Source organism: Apteryx mantelli, chromosome 3 (genome assembly GCF_036417845.1).
Source record: "Apteryx mantelli isolate bAptMan1 chromosome 3, bAptMan1.hap1, whole genome shotgun sequence".
Lineage (NCBI taxonomy): Eukaryota > Metazoa > Chordata > Aves > Apterygiformes > Apterygidae > Apteryx > Apteryx mantelli.
In genome coordinates this window covers 13,668,394-13,688,902 of record NC_089980.1, presented here as the reverse complement: position 1 = coordinate 13,688,902, position 20,509 = coordinate 13,668,394, and the positions used below count along the sequence as shown (strand labels likewise).

At 41.4% G+C, this 20,509-nt stretch overlaps 1 protein-coding gene across 2 annotated transcripts; it reads right to left on the bottom strand.

Moving 5' to 3' along the window:
* Positions 1–7,707: 7,707 nt before the first annotated feature.
* FAM161A (FAM161 centrosomal protein A) lies at positions 7,708–19,904 on the bottom strand. Of its 2 annotated transcripts, XM_067292713.1 has the most exons (7): positions 19,891–19,904; positions 18,359–18,633; positions 16,697–17,881; positions 16,120–16,287; positions 12,502–12,601; positions 10,489–10,643; positions 7,708–9,867 (listed from the first exon to the last, which is right to left on the bottom strand). In XM_067292713.1, exons 2-7 carry the CDS (start codon positions 18,517–18,519, stop codon positions 9,393–9,395), a joined length of 2,244 nt encoding a protein of 747 aa, XP_067148814.1. In that variant the 5' UTR covers positions 18,520–18,633; positions 19,891–19,904; the 3' UTR covers positions 7,708–9,392. The 2 variants fall into 2 exon arrangements, with proteins under 2 accessions (XP_067148814.1, XP_013805436.1); XM_013949982.2 differs by lacking the exon at positions 19,891–19,904 and having other exon boundaries at positions 18,359–18,712.
* Between the last annotated feature and the right edge of the window lie 605 nt (positions 19,905–20,509).

Here is a 20,509-nt window from a genome sequence, read left to right as displayed (position 1 = left end):
TGGGATGTGCTTGGTATGTTATGGCTGAGGCAAATTAACAGCTTGTTGTGCTGCTCATCCCCCAACCCTTACTACCAGCCACCTGATCTTTCCACCCCTTGTGCCTGCTCTGATGCTTATCTGATCACTCTGTAAGCCCATCCCACTCTCCAAAACGGTAGGAGAAGGCTTTTAGGGTTGTATGAAGTGTTTTGATGAGATTATTTCTACTATTTTAGCAAGTTGAATAGATTTACTGGGTGCTTAGAGGGTGCTTCTCAGTCTGTACTTTACAAGGCTTTGAGCCAGGAGAGCCTCTCCCCTGGGACTGCTCCCTTTTGCCTTTGAGCCAGTTCACTGGAAGCGCCGGGAGAGAGGAGAGGGACTGCTCCCTTTTGTCTGAAGCAGACTCTTAATTCTTCTCAAACTGGTCTGTGAAACTACAAGTTTGTTTAAGAAAAAATTTTCAGAAGTACTTTATTAAGTATGTCATGCTGCCTTAAACCTTTGCTCTCATTTATGCCATGTGAATGGTGTCCACCAGACATGTAAATGCACACAGATAACAAGTAATTCATCAGAAAATTGTGATTGTTTTTGATTATTTTGCAGGATGCCTGCCTGAAGGAAATAGCAGAGCTGAAGGCCTGTGTTAAGCGGGTAATGTATGAAAGGGAAGCCCACGGTATTGAATTAGGTGGGAATATAACCCACAGCAGAAAATGGAAAGGAAGTTCATTGTTTTTGCTGTGAATCCTATGAAGATTCATATTCAATGTCTGTATGATATTGTTTGGATAATATGTTTTACCGAGGTGTTGAGAGAAGTATTAGTAAAAATCATATTCTTATCACATCATGGGAACTACTTGGTTCCTGCAAGCTGACTTATAAATTCAGACAAAAAAATCTGCTGTGCAGTCCCTTTGGATCATTTTGAGTTCCCTTTTGAGAAACCATTAGGAATCTCATCTTCAAGTTAATTACTAAGAAAACAGCCTGCAGACAGACTGCTTATTTATGCTAATGCTTGGCCCTTCCAGAGGGTTTTTTGCCTGAAGAATTCAAAGGTTTTTGCAGGCATTACAGGAGTTTTCTCTGTGAAGACAGAGGCCTCATGTGAGACTGGTGTGGAAAGTGCTCTGGGAAGCAGTGTGCTTAAAGGCCCTCAATGTACCTGGATGCTCCCCACTTAGGTTTCCTCTCCCTATAGCTGCCAAGGATAGCAGGGGATGGAAATTCATTTGGGATGTGACAGCCTGTCCTGAAAAGAGGAGTTATGCAAGTATTCATTTCATAAACACATTCTCCAGGGTAGATTTTCTTTAACGTTAAACTGAGCGAATTTCACAGGTACGTGAGACTGAGGTTGCTTGTGTGGAGTCCGGCCTACATTTCAGAGTCTTGCTGTCTCTGCATTAGGCTTAGGAGGGCCAGACAGTAGACATTGTATTTTACAGTCTGTGGGGTGTCTGAAAGAGAACAAGCTGTTGAATAAAATTGGGTAACTTTTAGTTACTCTATACTAAGCTGAATGTTACCTGGTATATTTACTGCCTCACCAATGCTGAATGTTGTCATTGACTATGGGTATTTTCCAGCTAATCCTATTTGCAAATAATGATGTATGCAGTCAATGCAAAGCAGCATAATTGTGCAATATTCCAGTGCTTTGTAAGTAACTTTAGAAACCTAACAAGCTTGGTGGATGGTGTTTTCTTTAATGCATTAATGTATTAGCACCTCTGGTTTGATAGATAAGAGCAGAGAACAGTTCACTTCTGGAGAAGATGGAAGAACTGCAGAAAGCTCTTGAGAAGGAGTCTTCTGCATGCAGGTTGGCCTCAGCTGTTCAAGGGAATGCAGAGGTGTTAACAGCTTCCCAGCACAGCCCACTGGATGTTGGGTCAGGTATGTAAATTGTAGAGGCATCTTTGCCTCTGCTCAGGAAGGTGTACAGACGCTGAGATAGTTTGCTCTTCTGCAGACTGAGTAATTGATACCATGGGGTTGGTGATTCTTGGCTTCTGAAAGGAGCAGCACAACTTTGCTGTCTGTGTGCTAAAGCGTTTTATTGTTTTACACATGCACTTATATTTCGGTGAAGGTGAGGAATGGGCATAAGCAATAACCCTAGCTGTTATGCTCAGTTAGAGTCCAGATACTCCTCTCAGAAACCTCTTGGCCCCATGAGCAAAGTTGTGTGGGTGATTTGAAGCTGAAGGCTGTTTCTGTGCAGCACTGAGCTGCCTTTCAGTGGGAATGGGAGGAAAGGGAGCCGTGTGAACAGGAGGCCTGTGTACTACGGGTAGGGACCTAACTCCCAGGGTTAAAAACTAGCTGGAGCAGGCAACCAGCTACCCAGCCAGCCACATGAGAAGAAGCAAATTCAGACTCAGCCTGATAGGATTGAAGGAAATCAGCATAATAGAGTGTGAGGGACAGGAAGGTTACTGCCATGAATAAACTATGAATCTGGTTAACAATCAAGAGAAATGTGAAGTTTTTGATGAGGAAATGAAATGTCCAGCGTTCTAGAAAGTCATCATAACTGTTGTAATAGCTTTTTCTAGCCTTAAAAGTTTGTAAATCTGCAAACTTATTTTCTGATTTTATTTCAAATCTTAATAATTAATTGCTTTAACATGTCAGTTGCCTTGCATTCACATGTGGTGGTTTAAGATGTAACTTTCCTTCTAGGGTTTAATGTCTCTCACAGAGTGAGCTGGTTGACTGGCCTGTACTCATATCGCAGTGACTTTAGAGCATATGAAATGCTCTTTTGTCTCTGCTATGGAAGTGATACCTTTCAGCAGGACAGGACAGACAGCTGAAATAATACTGTGTAAGACCACTGTCTCAAGATTTGTCAGGGCTCATCTATCAGATGCTCGTCTGATAGCGAGAATTGCCAGTTCTTGCAGTGGCACAAGAAGCTATTCTTAGCTTTTCTAGTAGTTAGCTCTATGGTCAAGTGCTACCCTCCACATACTAGACCTCTTTCTGGTGATTGATACACTTGACAGCAAATTTAAATAGAATTGGTGAGGGGGTAGAAATAACCTCTTTCACAGCTAGATCCGAACCTACGGAGAGGTGTGAATAGTGGGGCAAAGTTATGGAGTGTTTTGCCTCTGAGATCATATAAACATTTGGATTGAAATGTTCGCGATGTTACACTTATAACAATTCCTATTGTTGCCTATAAACATCTTTAATGCTGCATCTCCCAAACTGGAATATTTTTTATACTACAATTTCATTTTTCAAATGTGCAAACTAATTAGTTTTCCCAGTAAGAAGCTGGGGAAGGCATAGAAACTATGATTCTGTTGGAAGACTAGACTAAATGAGAGAATTGCAATTGGTGCTGTTATTATAATGACTTTGAAGAAAATGCTTAAATTGGGGTATGAAAAAGTGTGTTGAAATGTGCTGACTCTAGCATGTGGAAACTTTAGTGTGTGGAAAGGCAAAGCAACATATATTTACTGTGGTACAGGCTAAATTCACTGAGAGGAAACCTGAATCTCTCGCTAGATATTAAGTCTAAACATTTCAGTATGCCCTAAAGGCAGATGGGCCTTGTCTAGACTTCCAGATAAGAGAATGAGGAGCAAAGATATACTAACATTTCATCTTTTATCCTCATCTAGAGTGAGAATGATTCGGTTCCTGTTAAGAGGTTATGTTAAGAATTTGGAGCCACAAGTTTCAGAATTTGAAGACAGGCTCTTTTTCTCCTGGAGTGGCTCAGTAGGTTTATTCTTTAATTCTGGCATTCAAGAAAAATGGTTTTGCTGTCTGGAAGGAATTCTGAAATAGTGAAAATTTTTGATTAATTACAAAACATTTCCTTTCCCACAGAAATGCTATTTTTCTGTTGGAACTTTAGGAGAGAGTGTCAGACTATGCTTTACAGTTGCTTAACCCCAAGCACTGGGAAAGCATGAGGTAGTGAAGGATGCGTATGGAGTTCCTTTAAACTTTTGTGAGTTTTAGTTTTGCTAAACCAGAAAATCACATCAACTTGTTGCTAATTGTTTGCTTGTTCTCTGCTACTTAATCACTGCAAATACCTTTGCAGTAAAAAGAATGAACTGATTAAACTGAGCCCAAACAATAATCTGGGAATGTCTGTGTCTCTTTTAGGCCTTCCTCACTGTTCAACTAGCTATGATGGTGTTCTTGGCAACTCCAGTGCCTTCAGGGATAAAGGTGTTACTGGGCTGAGCTCAGCAGAGCAGAGCTCAATCAGAATGAAAGAAACACATAAACAGCTGTAAGAATTGATTTTTTTTTGTTTGCTTTCACTTCCCATTGCAAAGATTGGGTATCTTTTATCTGTTCCAGAAAACGTACAATGGCATGAGACAGGCAATGTAAAGTGTAGCAAGTTCACAGAAGTCCTTCATGAGAACCAGGTACAGCTGTAGGTGTGGAGGGATGGGTTTGAAAACAAGGTAATGATCTGAATCGTTTGGTACCGGGGCAGTGCGTAACGTCTCACTGTGGTGGCAACCAGCATTTCCTCCTCCGTGTGTTGGGTTGCGGTTACCTGCTTACCGTTGCTCAGCGACCTGCTTTCCCTTACCTGCTTATTGTAAACCTGCCTGCTGTTAGTAATCTACTTATTGTTAGTAAGTCCTACCTATTAGCAGCAGGTTTTGAGCTCAGCAAATGCAAATATGCCTGGTTTTAGTCCTGTTGACTTCAATAAATCCACCAGTGTCTGCAGTACCATTTGTGTGCACAAAATTAAATGTGGTCTTGTTTACAGTCTTAATTATCAGAAAAGAACAGTATTTCTTGCTTCAGAGAGACATCCCGTAAACATCTGTGTTGCCTGTACGTCTGCAGGCACTTATGCGTGTGGGTGACTTTCTCATATGGCTAATCCTAGGATACAGTTCTGTGGGACATACTGAGTAACTGGCCACCACTGAAAGGGTGAAGTCCTGCTTGTCCCTCTCATCTCCTAACCTCACACCCTGCTTTTGGCTGGGTTGTTTTAGTGACTTCAGTTGACTTGGTGAAGAGTCTGAAAAACGGATGAAAAGGAAGGGTGGGGGAGTAGAGAGGGGTGACTCCTTCTGTGGGCACAAGCAAACCGTTGTATTTGCTCAGCTGTCCGTGAAAGGATTTACCTCTGTGAGTAAACCCCATGTGCTTCCTCTGAAGTATGCAGAGATGTTCCGAAAGGCTAACGCTGGATTTGGGGCTTTATTTCTGCACGTTTGTGCAGAATTTTTCTGATACTATTGTAAGTCTTAGTTCTGATCTGGCATTCCTCAAATACCTACAATTCGTATTGAAGAAGGAAACAATTTTGAGTTCTGCTGGAATTTGCAAGGGCTTTTTTTCTACCCCAGACCAAGTGAATAGCAAAAGACTATACAACCGGAGATGGAAGACTGACATTTCAATGAAGGTTCATGACATTTCAATTCAAACTCCGTTGGGCAAACTTTTTTGCTTCCTGCCATTCTGGAAGCCTAAGGAGTCTAAATGAGACAATAATTTAGTCACTTAAAAATAGTCTCTTTTTTTTTTTCCAAAATGTCAAATTCTTCTGTTTTTTCCCTGTGTTAGGAGAAACTGTAACATTGTGTTTAATTCAGACATTTAATTCAGAAAGGTAACGATGTAATAATTTTTTCCTCAAAGGAAAAGAGAATGTAACCTCCTGCTTGATGTTATGCTAATCATGTACACAAGAAGATGGTTTCTAGAAGAAGCGGTGCCGTATGTACGAAGAACACTTGAGAAATGCAGGATAAATTTAGAAGACAGCAACTGAAATAGAGAAACACCCCCTAAAGAAGGGATGTTATCTGGCCAAAGCATGACACTGTGTCCAGAGTAGCATCTCTTCTTGCTCCCACAGGGGGGTTGGAGTCCAGCTGGGTCTTGTGCTTTTGGAGTCTGGTTTTCAAAGTTGGATGCTTTGTTTTTGAAACAGGTGTTCAGGCAGCACTCATATCTGAACTTTTTCTTTTGGTACCAGCTTCCCCATCTGAAAATGATACCCACTATGTTGCGTTGCACCCAGAAAAAGGCATGATGTCTAAAACTTCTGATTTCTTACTTTAACACATCCACGGTAAATATATATATATTTAGTCTTTCTCTACAACCTGTTAATATTTTAACATTTTAGGATGATATTTGGTGTAAGCAGAATGGGCACATGGGGCACAGCATCTGGCTCTTATTCAAAATATATATTTTTTTCCTCTGGCTGTGGACCTTGCACTGCTAGGGGTTTACTCGGCAATGGTACTCCTTTTCCCATAGTTTGCTACTGCTGAAGACATAACCTCTCCGATGACTGCAGATATCAGTAAATGCAGCTGGCTTATTGCAGGCCAGGTCCTGTGACCTCTTGACAACTCGCAGCCTGGGACTCATCAGGTATTGGAGCCCTCCCACAGCAACCGCGCTGCCTGCGAGCCCTGAACTTCCAAAATCTGCATCCCTGTCCTGGACGTGTACCCCCTACAAATTATGTACGCTTGCAAGCCAGTGCCTTGCAGTCAAGAGATACCGCTGACCCTTCAGGCTGCCTGTAGCATCAGCCTACTCCAGCATGGCAGACACGCTGAGTTTACAGTCTTAACTTAGCAGGAACCTGTGGCAGATGCGAGCAGATGCACAGAAGTAGATTTAGTACAGAATTTTTAAATAAGGCTGTTGCTCACATTCAATACTATGAGGATCATTTAGAAACCCAGCACAGGATTTACACTCATCATTTCTGTTCTAATGAGCTGCTTCCCTTAAAATGCTTCTAACCAAACAATCTTGTGTGATTCAAATGATTTGTTTCTTTGTGTTAATCGCATCAAATAGGTTTGAGTGCTGACAGAAAAGTACTACATATTCTAGTCTCCTCTCCTATGGTTTTACTCTGCATCTTGGTAATTTACCAAAGCTTTTCAAGTGTATTTGGATTTTCATGTTGGGGTTATTGGATTTTTTTTCTTCTTCTTTACATATAGTCACCTTCATTTCATTGCTATCATCCTATAAGCTTCTTGCTCTTCTGTCTGTATTTTAAATCATCCTGCTGACCAAAAAGGAGGTCAAGTAATTACTTAGCTTTCAGGCCAGTCTACCCTTCATCTCATGAGAACATGGTGTCCACATGCTTCAACAGCTGTGTTGACTCTTCCTTGTTATATCACATCTATCTATGTGCTCATTAATTCTATTTCTTATTAAGGTAATATGGTAAAAAATCAGTGAAAAAGTCAATCTAAATCTACGTAGGTCCTTGACTCCTCTCTCAAGACTCCTTTTTAAGAAAAAGATATCCTTCTATTTGCTACCTTCTATTCTTCTAGTACAAAGATTAGGTTTTTTTAGTAATGGTTATTACTCCCTACCTTTAAAGGTTCAACAATTATATATTGTATGCTTTTAGAGCCCCTGCTTGAGCGCTATATGATCTTAATACATTTGAAAACCCTTCAAATAATCTCTGCGAGAGAAAAAAAAAATCCAGAGCTGCTCTGCCTTCTTTCAAAACAGAAGGTTTACGAAAGAGACATGTATCAGTTGTGCGTGGCTATGAATGCAGTAACACCTTGCCCGTATTCTGTACTTCTGAAGAGCTGTACAATCACAAGCAAACTAAACGTGAGGTTGTATTGGGGGGGTTGTCTGGTATAACTAGAGATTGTAAATGATGATTTTCACTGTGGAGTAATGATTAATGTTTTCGTGTATGATACATATACAAGGGATATTTTATTTAAATACAAAATTAAAGTTTAAAACTGGTATTAATCAATCCACACTTCAAATATAAATAAAAAGAATGATAAAAAACTTCCAAGCAGTGGTACACAATTCTTCAAAGTCTGGAGGAACATGAACAGTAACAGTTGGTGCTCTTGCATACGATGTGGAAGGAGATTAAAAAAAAAACCTTATTCTTAGTCATTTCAGATGCCTTTGCAAACTTGGTAGTTTTAACAAATACAGTATTTTCCACTATTCATTGAATGTGTTTTGAGTCCCTGTGCAATGTAACATTTTACTCTGTTCTCTACTAAGCCCCCAAAACTTGTTTGAAATCCTTAATAGTGATCCGTTACTATGGAGATACTTTCTTTTATTTTCTCTCCTAATATTGGGTATAACATGGTTAGCAGGAAAGTTAGGAATGGGGTCAAAAAAGCCTCCATCTGCATTTTTTGTTGTGTAGTAGCTGCAGTTCTGAGTAGCAAGTACGTGGAGAAAAGTAAAACTCTTCCTCACCATGCTTTTATGCAAATAATTACAGTTGCTGATTGCACTTTCATCCTGATGTAAAAATTTCCTCTTTTTACAGTATCTGTTTAATGTCTCAATAAAGAAATTTGAAAATTAATGTCAGTATTTGTCATTACATTATAAAGAATTATTTTACATGATCATGGGAAGAGCTCTTCAAAACAAAATGGAGTTAAAACAATTTTGGAGCTTGGTTAGATGCTAACATAAAATCTGCAGCATATAACGTATCTTTTTTCTTAAGATAAGAATAAGTCCTACTGACTTTTCCTGAATCACTCATTTCTAAGCATTAAAAACTCTGTGGAAGTTTAATTAAGGGACTCCTCTCAGAGTATTCTGGACATTTTATTTCTGTTCTATAGGGAGAGCCCTTAGCAACTGAGATACTGTTAATATTTTAGCTAGATAAAATAGTCTAGTTGACCTAGCAGCTTGCTTCCTGGAAAAGCAGCAATCCCTGTTCTTTGCTGCTGCTGGCGCTCATCTGGCCCATCACTGAGCCAGTTTGTCCAATTTAAACAGGCAGAAGCCAAACCCCATGGATTAGAAGTGGAGGGAGGAAGCGAACAGATTCATTTAGTCATTTTTTCTGACTACACAAGAAGTTGTCCTCCTTGTGCCTACTCTACCAATAACACTCCAGGTCTTGCATGAGAGCTCCTCCCATCACTGCATTGCCATAGGAGAAGGTATTACAGGAACAGATCGCAGAAGGACCGAAATGTTTGAGATGGGGAGGCAAATCTCCATCGCCATCTCATCTGGTTTTGGCCAGCATACGGAAAGAGAGGTGGACATGTTAAAACCTCAGTACTTGCTATCACAGTATGTGAGACATTATTTTTAAACAGTTGTTGCTGTTCATTTTATGAACAGAGGTGTATTAATGTCATGGAACTCCAGAATAAAAAAGGTGAATATAAAAGTAACCAAAGAAATTTCTTGATGGAAATGAAAAACTTGATCTCTCTTACTGGAAAATAGACACAAGTTCTGTCCTGGAAAGACTGTAAGTTAAGAGCTTTAAATTTGCACAGCTTTGTATCAGTAGCAGAAACCCATGTTTTCCTTTTGTTATCTGTTTCACTGCCAGCAATGAAATGTGTTTTTGAAATGTGTTTGCCTTCCTTTCAGTCACCTTCATCATCACTGGTTTTCTCTTCTGAATCATCATTTTCATATTCCTCATCATCGTATCTGAAGGCACCCTGAGCCTCAGGATCGGACTGACCCTGTTCTCCCTGCTCACCGGGATGGTCAGACTGAGAGCTGGATCTTTCCCCATGCTCGTCCTCATCCTCGTCCTCCTCCTCGTAGCAAGAGTCAAGCAGCAGGCCTGCCTTTGCTCCCTCCTCCTCCTCCTCTTCATAGCGCTGGTCAGAGTGGGAGCTGGCACTGGCCTCCCCTGCGTGGCGAAGCTCATGAGCATGAAGGCTGGCTCTTGCCGCCTCCTCCTCCTCCTCACTGGAGTGGTCATCCTGGGTGGAGGCTCTGACCACTGTTCTCTTCTCCTCCTCCTGCTTGCAGGACTGCTCAGATCGGGGACTGCTGTCTGCTGCTTCCTCAAAGGATTTCCTTTCCTTTTTCTTTCTTTGACTGCTGAGTCTGAAAAGATAATTTGTACGTGGGATTTCTTTTTTCAGGTAAGATTTTTTTTCCAGTAGGCTTTAAAGGAATCCTACTTTCATGTAATCTAGGACAAATCCTGGTAGACTAGGCTGCAGTAAAACTGGGGGAGGAAAAGGGAAGGGGGGACACTAGGGTATCTTTTTATGCTAGGAAGTATTTCTAACAGCATTGCTCAGATATTTCCATTTTTCCCCCACTTTTATTTCCTTCTATATCATAATGTCAAAAAATTGAAAGATATTTTCAAAAAAGGCATATTTTAAAAATTCAGTAAAGGTAATACAGAATGAAACAAGACTTATTAGTGAGCTGGCAGAATTTTTGGTAAAAAGAACAAATCAAAACTGTTTTACTTCTTCATTTTTCTTTGAAGTTCATTACATTATATATCCAGTGCTCCCCTCTGTTTTATCAAGTAATATTTAATTCAGGAAAAATAAAAAATAAAGTAATGCTAACATTAGTAATGCTAACTACCTATAGTTAGACAGTTATCTGAGAAATAATACAAATAATTTCCTCAAAAAAAATTAAAAATAACTTTCTAATTATTAGGTATGCAATGGCAAAAAAAAAAAAGTCTTTGGTAATCTCTACCTTTTTTTAGCATCAGTGGAGGTTTTAAAACCTTCAGCACTGGAGTGTTCGAGCAAGCTAGCTGTTTGCCCTTTTCTTGAAACGAACTCTGTGCATATCCCGAGTCCTCGCAGCGTGTTAGAATAACGCTGCTCTGCAGCTATTCTCGCATTTTTCTGTAGGGGAAAAAAAAGAACAGTTAAGTATTACCTAAATACATTAAATGCCTGACTTTTGATACTTTTGTTTATTATACTAATGCTCTGTTTAATTATTTGCATCCAACAGGTTACGTGATTATTCCTCGCAGGTAAGAATAGCAAAACAATACTCAAAAATTTTACACTGAATTTTCCTTCTTCTCTGCGCTAGCTTATGCCCAGGTTGCTTCCTGCCCCTACTGGCTAAAGAAGAGCTGTATTATTGACTGAGCTCTTGAGGGAGCGGGGGCAAGATGCAGAGGCATGAGAAACCAGGTGCAGTCTTCCGGGGGCTTCTCCCTTAACCCCTCTTCCTCCCTATCTCTGTCTGCCCGCACTGAGAGCGACTGCCCTAAAAGCAGCATTGAGCCACCCCTTTACACGGCTCTTTGAGAAGTTACACAATCTGTATCTCTGCCTCTGAAATTGAGGGCGCAAATTCTGTTCCTGCAAGTAAGATCTGAGCGAGGTGGACTTGTCCTCCAGCCTACACATCCTGCTCCATGGGTGGATGCAGGCCAGGAGACCCAAACCGACAGAACAGACTGAGAACCACATCTACGACTTGCTACTTCTCTCTAGTTTTGGCATCCAGTCAGTGCCCGCACTATCAGCATGGCTGTACTGAAACAGAGGGGGAAAAACAGGGTATGTGTGTATGCATGTATATATATATATATATATATATGTACACACACACACATAAAGAGAGAGTGCTCATGCGAATATATATAGTGTGTGTGTGTATATATATATATATATATATATATATATAAAAATATATAAAAGCATTTAACTTCATAGCAGGCACAAAGAATGCTTGGGCTCACCTGTAACTTCTCTCCCAACTTGCACCTCTCACATTTTTGCTGTAAATTTTGGTTGTATTTAGAGCTACTCACATTATACCTGAATCAGACATGATGGGGTTTTCCCTTCAAGACAAAAGCAAAAAACCTCTTTTTTTGTGCCAGTGTTTGCAGTGTTGGCCTGTTAAAAGACTAAATGACCATCATGACTTTTTCTGAACATTGCACTTGACAGTATTAGTCATTTGCTAGGGCAAACCATTAATTAGTGTTCAGTTCCATTTGGGCCTCAGAGACTTGTGCATGCTACATGTCAGAAAAAACAAGTCTTCATGCTGTTTAGGTACATTTTATTTGTAGGGTGAGATACGAATTAGGAAAATACTATAGTTTAAGTAATTGAAAAAAAATCTGCCAATAGAAGTGGTTCTGATTTCAATACCTTTGTATTTGTAGCTTTCAGGCAAACAAAAAACCCCCCATCTAAATTGGTACTCTTTGCCAGCTCTTACCGTGAGATTTTGATAAAATTATTTAGCAAAAAGATGTGACAAATGACATTCAAGTTTGTGTTATAAGTTGCTTACAACAAGAGAGAGCTATTAGAAAAAGTAACAGACTCAGGTCCAATGGGGAAGATGACAAGTTATAATTCCTTGCAACTCTGATTTAACAACAAAGCAAAATTTGTATTACAGCATTGACTATTAAAGTACACTCAGTATTAAAAAAAAAAAAAAAAAGAAGAAGAACAAAAAACCCTGCACTGTAACTAGAATAGTTGTTTTCTGGGAGAAAAAAAGGTCATGTTTACAAGAGCCATCTCAGTCCTCTGTGCAAGCAAGCCATGAATGCTTGGCCACAAATACTACTAATATTTCTATGGAGACAGGGCAATGGAGATTAAAATGGACAATTACTGCTCTCAAAAATATTTTTCAAATATCTTCTAAAAACGTTTGACTAGTACTACAAATGCCTTAGGCATCATTTGAAGATAAAATTAAGACGTAATACAAGACAACCTGAGTGGCTCTTTCCAAAAGCAATGGCCTTTGGTTTACTCGTTCTTCCATTTCTTGCAATTCTTGCAAATACTCTTGCATTCTCTGCTTCTCATAATTCCTAAGAGAAATATAGTACATTATACTGATTATTACTTTATAATACAAGAAGTAATTTCCTACAACAGCTGAAAGTTTAATTGCTTGTGACAAACTAAATATTGTCCTACTTAAAAATACATAAAGGATAAATTATGTTGGTTACAGAGTCTGAGATAAATTGTCCCATTTTCACAGCAATTGCTCGCCTGCAAGTACTGAACAAAACTGTCTCTGAACTAGGCACTTTGCATCTGCAGAGAGAGGTCCCTGCTGATGAGGTTAAATAAGGGTCTTTCTGAGTCTGGATTCTTAATTGAGACTGAGTTTTTCCTTAAACGCTGAATTCATACTTTGACAGAAATTCCAGTTGTCCTAAGCAAAACTGAAGTTTGCAAGGACTGCTATAATTAGAATACACCATAATTGGTGTAATTGCATTAATTTAATATCATAAAGCAAAACCCAGTACTTTAAGGTTGCACTTAATGAGAAGAATCCTTTGCTACTTGAACAGTCTAACCTGCAAGCGGGGTGGCCACGTTCTGGATGACAGTATGCTATTTTTTTCCTAGTTGGCTCTTCCAGGATCCAGTCAATATAGTGGGATGACTAAACTGTTGATTCATCAACTGAAATCATACCTTAGCTCGCAGCAAGCCCTAGATAATCCCGGTAGCATGGGTCGTGATCCTCCTGGGTGTGTGACAAGGACCCTGACCAGACAGGCTCGGCTCAGATCCATTAAGGATTTTGTCTTTACCACAGCACTGTAAAATTTTGAGCTGCTTCTTGCAGATGCAGTTCATTGCCTCAGTTGCAGGATAGCTCATCTGATCAGGCCCCATGGAAACACATGGAGCCAGCTCCGGTTGCACCTGAGCTAATAAAGCTTCTGGAAGCTGGAGTGCTGGGAAATGAAGGAGAGGCCGTGTCAAGTGCTGCTGCGTGAAGCAGCACCGGGCTCGCCGCTAATGAGCTTGAGTGTTTTTTGGAAGTGACTGTCCTGCTGGGCAGGCCCTGGAAGTAACACTGCCGTGTTTACACGGGTCTGCAGCACAGTTAATCAATCTCCCTGGCTCCAAGTGGCCTCTGCACGGGGCCACCTCTGGCGTTACTAAGTTGAAGATATTTAGGGGCAAGTACAAGTGTGGGGGGGTAAAGTAGGGGACATTATACACCGCCTCTTCCCTCCTCTTTCACCTACCATTTTCTGAATTTCTGCAATATTTGCAGAAATTGCAGTGCTTTGAGGCAGTTTTTCACCATTTTGAAGGAGTGAACTTCACTGTTGTTATTTGCTCACTCTCTCAGAAGGCTTTCTACAAACTCAATTATCTATTAGAAGAGCACTTATATTAATATACCTTATTACCCAGCCTATGCTGAAATAAGCATTACCACGTCAAGCACTTATACCAGCCTTAATGCATCAGCACCAGGGAAGCAGTCGTGCTTTGTAGGAGCATAATTACGTGCGTAGACAAGAATTAAGCATGAGTGTTTTACAATACTCATAAAATATGCTTAAGCTAAATACCGTAAGGTGAAGTTTGCTACTGAATGAACTCAAACCAAACTTGCAAACACACCCATCATCTCTCTCAAATCTCCACCTTGCTACTGTAACTCAAATTCATTTCTGCTTCTGTCCTAGTCAGTAGATCATCTGCCCGAGGAGACCCTGTCCAGCCAGAAGCACCTCCACTTGCATCGTAAAGCTCTTGCCATTAACAGTACCTGCTGGCCACGTTGCAAAACCAGTTGTGCTGGAGCTCTGGCTCAGGCAAAACGCTTAGAAATGACTGCTGCTCTTCTCATGCACCTCTGCCATTGCTTGCCTGCTCCCTAGGACCCTGCTTCAGCCCTGCTGCTTCTAAGACTACTGCTGCTTCCTCTTTGTGCTTTGGCTTCACCTGCCTCTGGGGGAGGCAGCAGGTATCCTGGTGTCCTCAAGGTATCCTGGCTAGTCAGGGACTGCCCCCGTGGCCAAGGAAAACGCTTACTGCAATGCTCGTTCTAGCACCCTTGCTTACATTGCTTGGCCACTACGCTTCATGCTTTTAGTGCATGAGACTGTGTGCTGCTGTTTGTGCTGCTTTTTCTGTTTCTGGTCACAGGGAAGCAACACTGGTGGTGAATAACCGTTACGAGGTTTGGTGGTGAAACAGTATGTAGTGTTGTCTGGCAGAAGGTGCTGCAATATTTCAGCAAATTTGCTTATTACAGCCAGAGTGTAAAAAAGTCTATTAGGAACATGGTGGATTTATTCCTATTTTAACTATATTTAACTATTCCTATTTTAACTCTAAAGAAAGAAGAGATCCATATAAAACAAAAAAGAATGAGAAACCTCATTGTTTGTTACCTTTAAATTCGCAGCCATAAAGACAGCCCTCGCCTCCAGACCCTTTTTAGAAAGATCTCCATACCACCTCTACCCTGGCCAATATTCTAAACACCTTCCTTAAAATTGAGTACGTTAACTTAACAGTTGCCCGTACAAGCTATGGATCTTATAATCGGGCGTATCTCCTAATTGGTCCCCTCATACCGCTAAGGCAGCCCTGGTATTGTTTTGCCCTGTGCGTGCACTATCGTTCCTACCGCTCTGCCCAAGAGCCGCCCGTGCCCGAAACAGCAGAGGCAGAACTGTTAGTGCCTCCCTCGCCTCCTCCATGAAGCCATGCTTCAGATGACAGCAGACACTACTGCAGTGCAACTGTACCCAAACTGTTTAAAAAACTCGCTAAAGGTTCATTCAGACAGGACTGTTTTTTCCAGGATGAATAAAAATAGGAAGCAGAAATGCTAAATTAGACATATACGCAAGGTCAAGCAGCAGCTCTGGACTTGGCTCCAGCTTCCTCAGACCTTGATCTATCTATTGACTGTCAGCCTACGGCACGTTTTAACAAAAGCCCTGATGTTTTTTCCTACGTACTACTCTGCTCAATCAGTTAAAAACTTATGTTTGTATCTATCTCTACTAAAGGTAACTTTGGATCCCATCCCTCTTGAGCACCAGCAGCATCCTGGTTAGCTGTTAATATATGTGCTAAAGTTGTAATAATGTTACTGCTCCACTCGCTCCTCTTAAGCGGGAAACCACCAGGACAAAGAAGTGAAGTGTTCGCTACATGAGAACTAGATGGACAGGACCAAAGCTGTACCACCGCCTAGCAGTCCGGTAGTGCAAGGATGCTATGTAACTAGGCTATCATTTCTCCTTTCGATTTTTTTTAAACTGATTTTCCTTTTTAGTCGATATGTCAAGTTAGCAAACAAAGGAGTCTCTTGTTAGCTGCCTTATAATTATGTAAGGTGAAACACACAGATTAAAATCATTACAATGTACAACAGTTTCCCAGTGGAAATACTAAATTTGGCCCCCTTTTTTTTTTTATTAGCTGCTTATACAGTGTGTAATTTATCAACTGTGTAATTATGGAAACTTAGACTGCGCTATATTTTACATTGCATGTTTAACCTAAAACTTACAAGGAGAGGTTCAGGATTTGGGGGAATGCAACAAAATACCTGAATGTTTTTAATTTGGATTTAGACATCTGAGCTAGGCTCTGATGTGGGTCATTGGCCTCAGCCCGGGTTGTTATAATTTTCTGCAGTTTTTTCGCTCTTTGTTTCTGCTTTGTTCTGTTCCTTTTTTGTTCTTCTTCCAGTTTTCTCTTTTCCTCAAGTGAATTCCTGGGTGGAAAAATAAACTGAGGCTGAACTCATTTTAAATCAAAAGCAAGACTTTGAAGGAAGTTTTGGTAAAGAAAATTCAAAAGAGAAAAGCAGGGTGAAAACAGGGTTGGAATAAAAGGGCAGAAGACACGAGCTATTTTAAATGATTCCGGCATATACTGGGAAACAGCAGTCAGGTGCCCATTTCCTATGGACATTTTGAGAAAAATGCTATACTGTTTCTTTAGAAATCATAAATACTAATTAAGTCAGTCCTTTATTTAAATTATTAATATATTAAAGTTCTATATAATAATAATAATAAAGTCCTTATATTGCTCCTATATTTACTGCATAGAAGAATTAACTACATATGTAGAAGTACAAAAAAAGTCTACAAAATGCAGTGCATCACTTAAGTGGTCACCTTATGGCTTGTAGCCGTCTTTTTGTGGACTCCGTGATTTTTGGTGATTTAGATTCTCCAAATCCTGAGAGACGCGAATTTGCGCTTGAATGTCTCACTTGAGGTCTACGCCTGGGAGAGGCATACGGCCAGCGTGTTTCTTTCAACTTTTCTTCATCCTCTTGAATGTCCTTCAGAATCTTCCCTTTGTTCGAGGGAATAGAGGGAGTGCGAAGATCGAAAGGTTCGCAGACTGTGATGTGTTTCGCTTGTTTTTGTTGCAGGAGCCGTTTCTGAAAGTTTCGGTATAGTATTTCAAAATCGGGAACGTTTGATTTGATCTTGGGTTTATGCTCTGTTTCCTTTGGCTCAATGCACTTGTGTTTCTTCCTTTTATTGACGTCTGTAATAGCCAGTCTGCTGCTGGGTAGAGATGAATTACGTAGCAGCTCCTCCGCTCTCATTTTGATTCTTATTTCTCTGTAAAGCTCTTCCTCCTTTAACTTGTCATTAACAGCTGGACTGTAAACACACCTAGGAACTGGTTTTGCTTTGAACAGTTTTGTTTTCTTTTCAGGTTCAGAAAGGTCTTTTAATTGCATTTTCTTAACTTCATTCCTTTGCTTCTCTCTTTCGATGAATTTAAATGGCTTCTGAGAAGCCAAAAGCATAAGTTTGCTTCTCTCTTTCACAGATTTCCTGCGTTCTTTGTTTTGTTCCACGATTTCATGGTAGAGTGGAAGGAAGACGGATGCTGGCACTGGGTTGGCTCGGAACTTTTTTTGACACTCTGCTTCTTCCTCTAGTCGCTTCTTCAGTAAGTTATTTTCCATTTCAAGCTGTGACTTTGATTTGACATTCTGTTCTTTCTTTCTAGCTTCTCTAATAGTCATCTGGAAAGGCTTGGGCACAGTAACTTTTGGGGACCATGCCTTCTGCTTCTTCCTCGTCGTTCTGAACACCGGTGAGCTTGGTAAGCTATGTTTGGTGCGGGGGATATAGTCTTCCACGGAGAACCCATCCCACATTTTTTCAATCTGTTGCTTAGCAAATGCCAATGATCCAGTTTCACTACCATTTTCTTCAAACGCTAATTCTCTGTCAGACCCATCAGATATACTTGAACCCACGGGATCGTTTAAGTCAGACTCGGAAAAAGATTTGTGCAAATTTAGAGGTTGATATGAGCTCTTCTTCCAAGTTGACCTGTAAAAAAAAAATTGTTTTGAGTCAAGTCCAACAGATACTGATGCAAAGCCAGTGATTTCCACTTTCAGTGTCATCATGAAAATAAAATGGACAGAGCTAATGGGAAAGAGGAGAGAGGCAAGGCAAAGGAAAAGAGAAGAACATGGGGCATTCACACCAGACCATAGTTTTAAAGAAATTTAGATGATGAACAAATCAGCGTTTCTGAAGGAAAGGCACCATGCTTTACTAAACATGTTGCCTGGTCTCAGCTTCACACACACACACACACCTGTAAATCCCTCAGTTCAGCAGCAAGGTGAGTAAGCGTTTTTAAGTATTAAAACTAACTTTTTATGATTATCTACTTATAGGAAATGGTGAGAGTAACTTTCCATCTTCAGAAAAAAATTGCCATACTTACGATGTCTACAAAGCACTTTAGAACCTTCAGATAAAAGGCGCTACCAAACTGAAGATTATTAATAAACTCACCTATAACACATATTAGAAGCAGCATCTCTTTTGTCCAAGGATTGTACTCCTTTTAAGCGTAGCTTATTCCGATACATACTTTCTAATTTCGCCATGGTCTCCAAGTGGGCGTTCTTCAGTTCTTCTAGCTTCAAGTAATATTCTTGATTTGAATTGCACATTTTGGAAAAGTCTAGCCACTCGTCGCAATCCCCATTTATGAAGGTCTGCTCTTTGTCAGCATTCGAATCCAAATCAAAACCATCCTAGAAGAGATTTTTTGTAAAGTTTTCTGACTGTTAGAAGAAAGGGGAAAGAGGTTCATAATATCACTTAATCTGATTAAGTCCAATGAATGATACATAACATCAAACAGAGATACATATGTATAGATTTGAATGCAAAGTTATATGGAATAATCTTATTGCATAATAATTTATATCCTAAGGGTTCTATCTATCTAAAGCATGTTAATTTCTTAACAGTTTATCCCTGTAATCAGGATATTATATCAGGAAATAAGATAAAAAGGAGTTGTTAGAAGTAGAACTTTTTTAGAACTGTAATTTTTCCTCGATTACTACATGCAGCTTAAAAAAAAACCCACATTTTTTAAGCAAACTTCTCTGCCTCTCATTTTTGTAAGTCATGCGGTATCTTTTGCAGAAATGTTTCTACTACCATTTCACAGTGGATTGTGGAAAGGGGAAGTATTCTGCCTAACTTTCACTTTAAACACTGTTTCGCCAGCTTGCACTTTGGGGCAGGTAAGCACATGCTTTAAACATTTTTAAAGCTTGAAAAAGTTAGAGAAGTATTATTAAAAAAAAAAGAAGAAGAAGAAGAAGAAGAAGAAAAAGGTTAGTCTACATGGAAGAGGCTTCCTTTAAGTTATTTTTAGGCACTATGTTTTAAAAAGTTACAAGATTAATTTCTTCATCTAAAAGCCGAGGGTAATAAATACTCTTCCACGCCCAGGTACTTTAACAGGCTTTTATGTTCCGACCAAAAAAGCCTTGTTTCTGCTCCCTCATGTTCTCAGTGCAGAGGTCTCCACCTTTTCTCCCCAAGGTCGTGGTCGCGCATAAGATGAAGGAAGGCCCGACCGAGCGCTGTAAGGAGCCGCAGGGGCGCGCCCAGCGCGGGGCGCACGGTGCCTCCTGCTGGCCGCGCGGGGCAGCGGCGATCCTGAGGGTCTCAGCGCAGCTCGCGGCCGAAGCCCTCCGGCTGCCTCCAGCCCCTCCAAGCTCCTTAAGAGATTCCTGCCGCGCCACCATCTGCCGCGCTCTTCTCAGTCCGGGAGCTCCCGCCCCGCGTGGGTACGAGCCCGCCACGTCACTGCTAAGGGTTTTTTTTAAAAGCCCAGTAGCTTCCGAGGCTGGCTGGCCCCTGCGCGCAGAGGGCACGTTCAAGGTGGCCGCGCACCGCGGCCCGCCCGGCCGGGCCCCTCCCTGCCCGCTGCGGCGCCCAGCGCGGGCGTCCCCGCCGCCCGCCCGCCCGCCCGCCCGCGGCCTCCCGCTGCCCCCCGCTGCCCGCGCCCGGCCCCGCGCTACCTGCTGGCTGGCGGCGGCGGCGGCGGGCGGCGGCGGCGGGCGGGCGCGCGGGTGGCGGGTCGCGCGGAGGCAGGCGGCGGGCGGGCGCGCCGCACCGGGCCCCGCCGCCATGGCGCCGCCGGGCAGCAGGGGCGGGCAGCGGGGCGGGGAGGAGCCGGCGGCTCCTGCGGGGGGGGGCAGCGCTGTGGCCCTGGCGGCGGCGGCGGCGGCGGCGGCTCCCCTGCCCTCTGCCCCCTCTGCCGAGGCATTAAGGATCGCTGGAGCTACCTATTTCAGTAAAACTACAAGTGCTTTTTAATGCAAAGATTACACCGTACGTGCTAAGCCTTGTCAAGCACTGGAAAGTTGTGAGGATGGGGAAGGAAAACTTCTTCAATCAAGAATTAATACCTGAACTGGATAGATGAGTTTAAAAGACTGAGCTCATCGCCGAGACTAATCCTGTGGGATAAGGCCTAATTTAGATTTTTAATGAGCCAATAAATTATGCATACAGAGCTTTAAAGCCAGTTAATTTGTCCTTTTTTTTTTTTTAAGTATTTGAATTATTCTGAATGATATACATAGCCATAAAAGTGATTTCAACTATACTTGGTCAATACATTCAGTAGCAGAAACT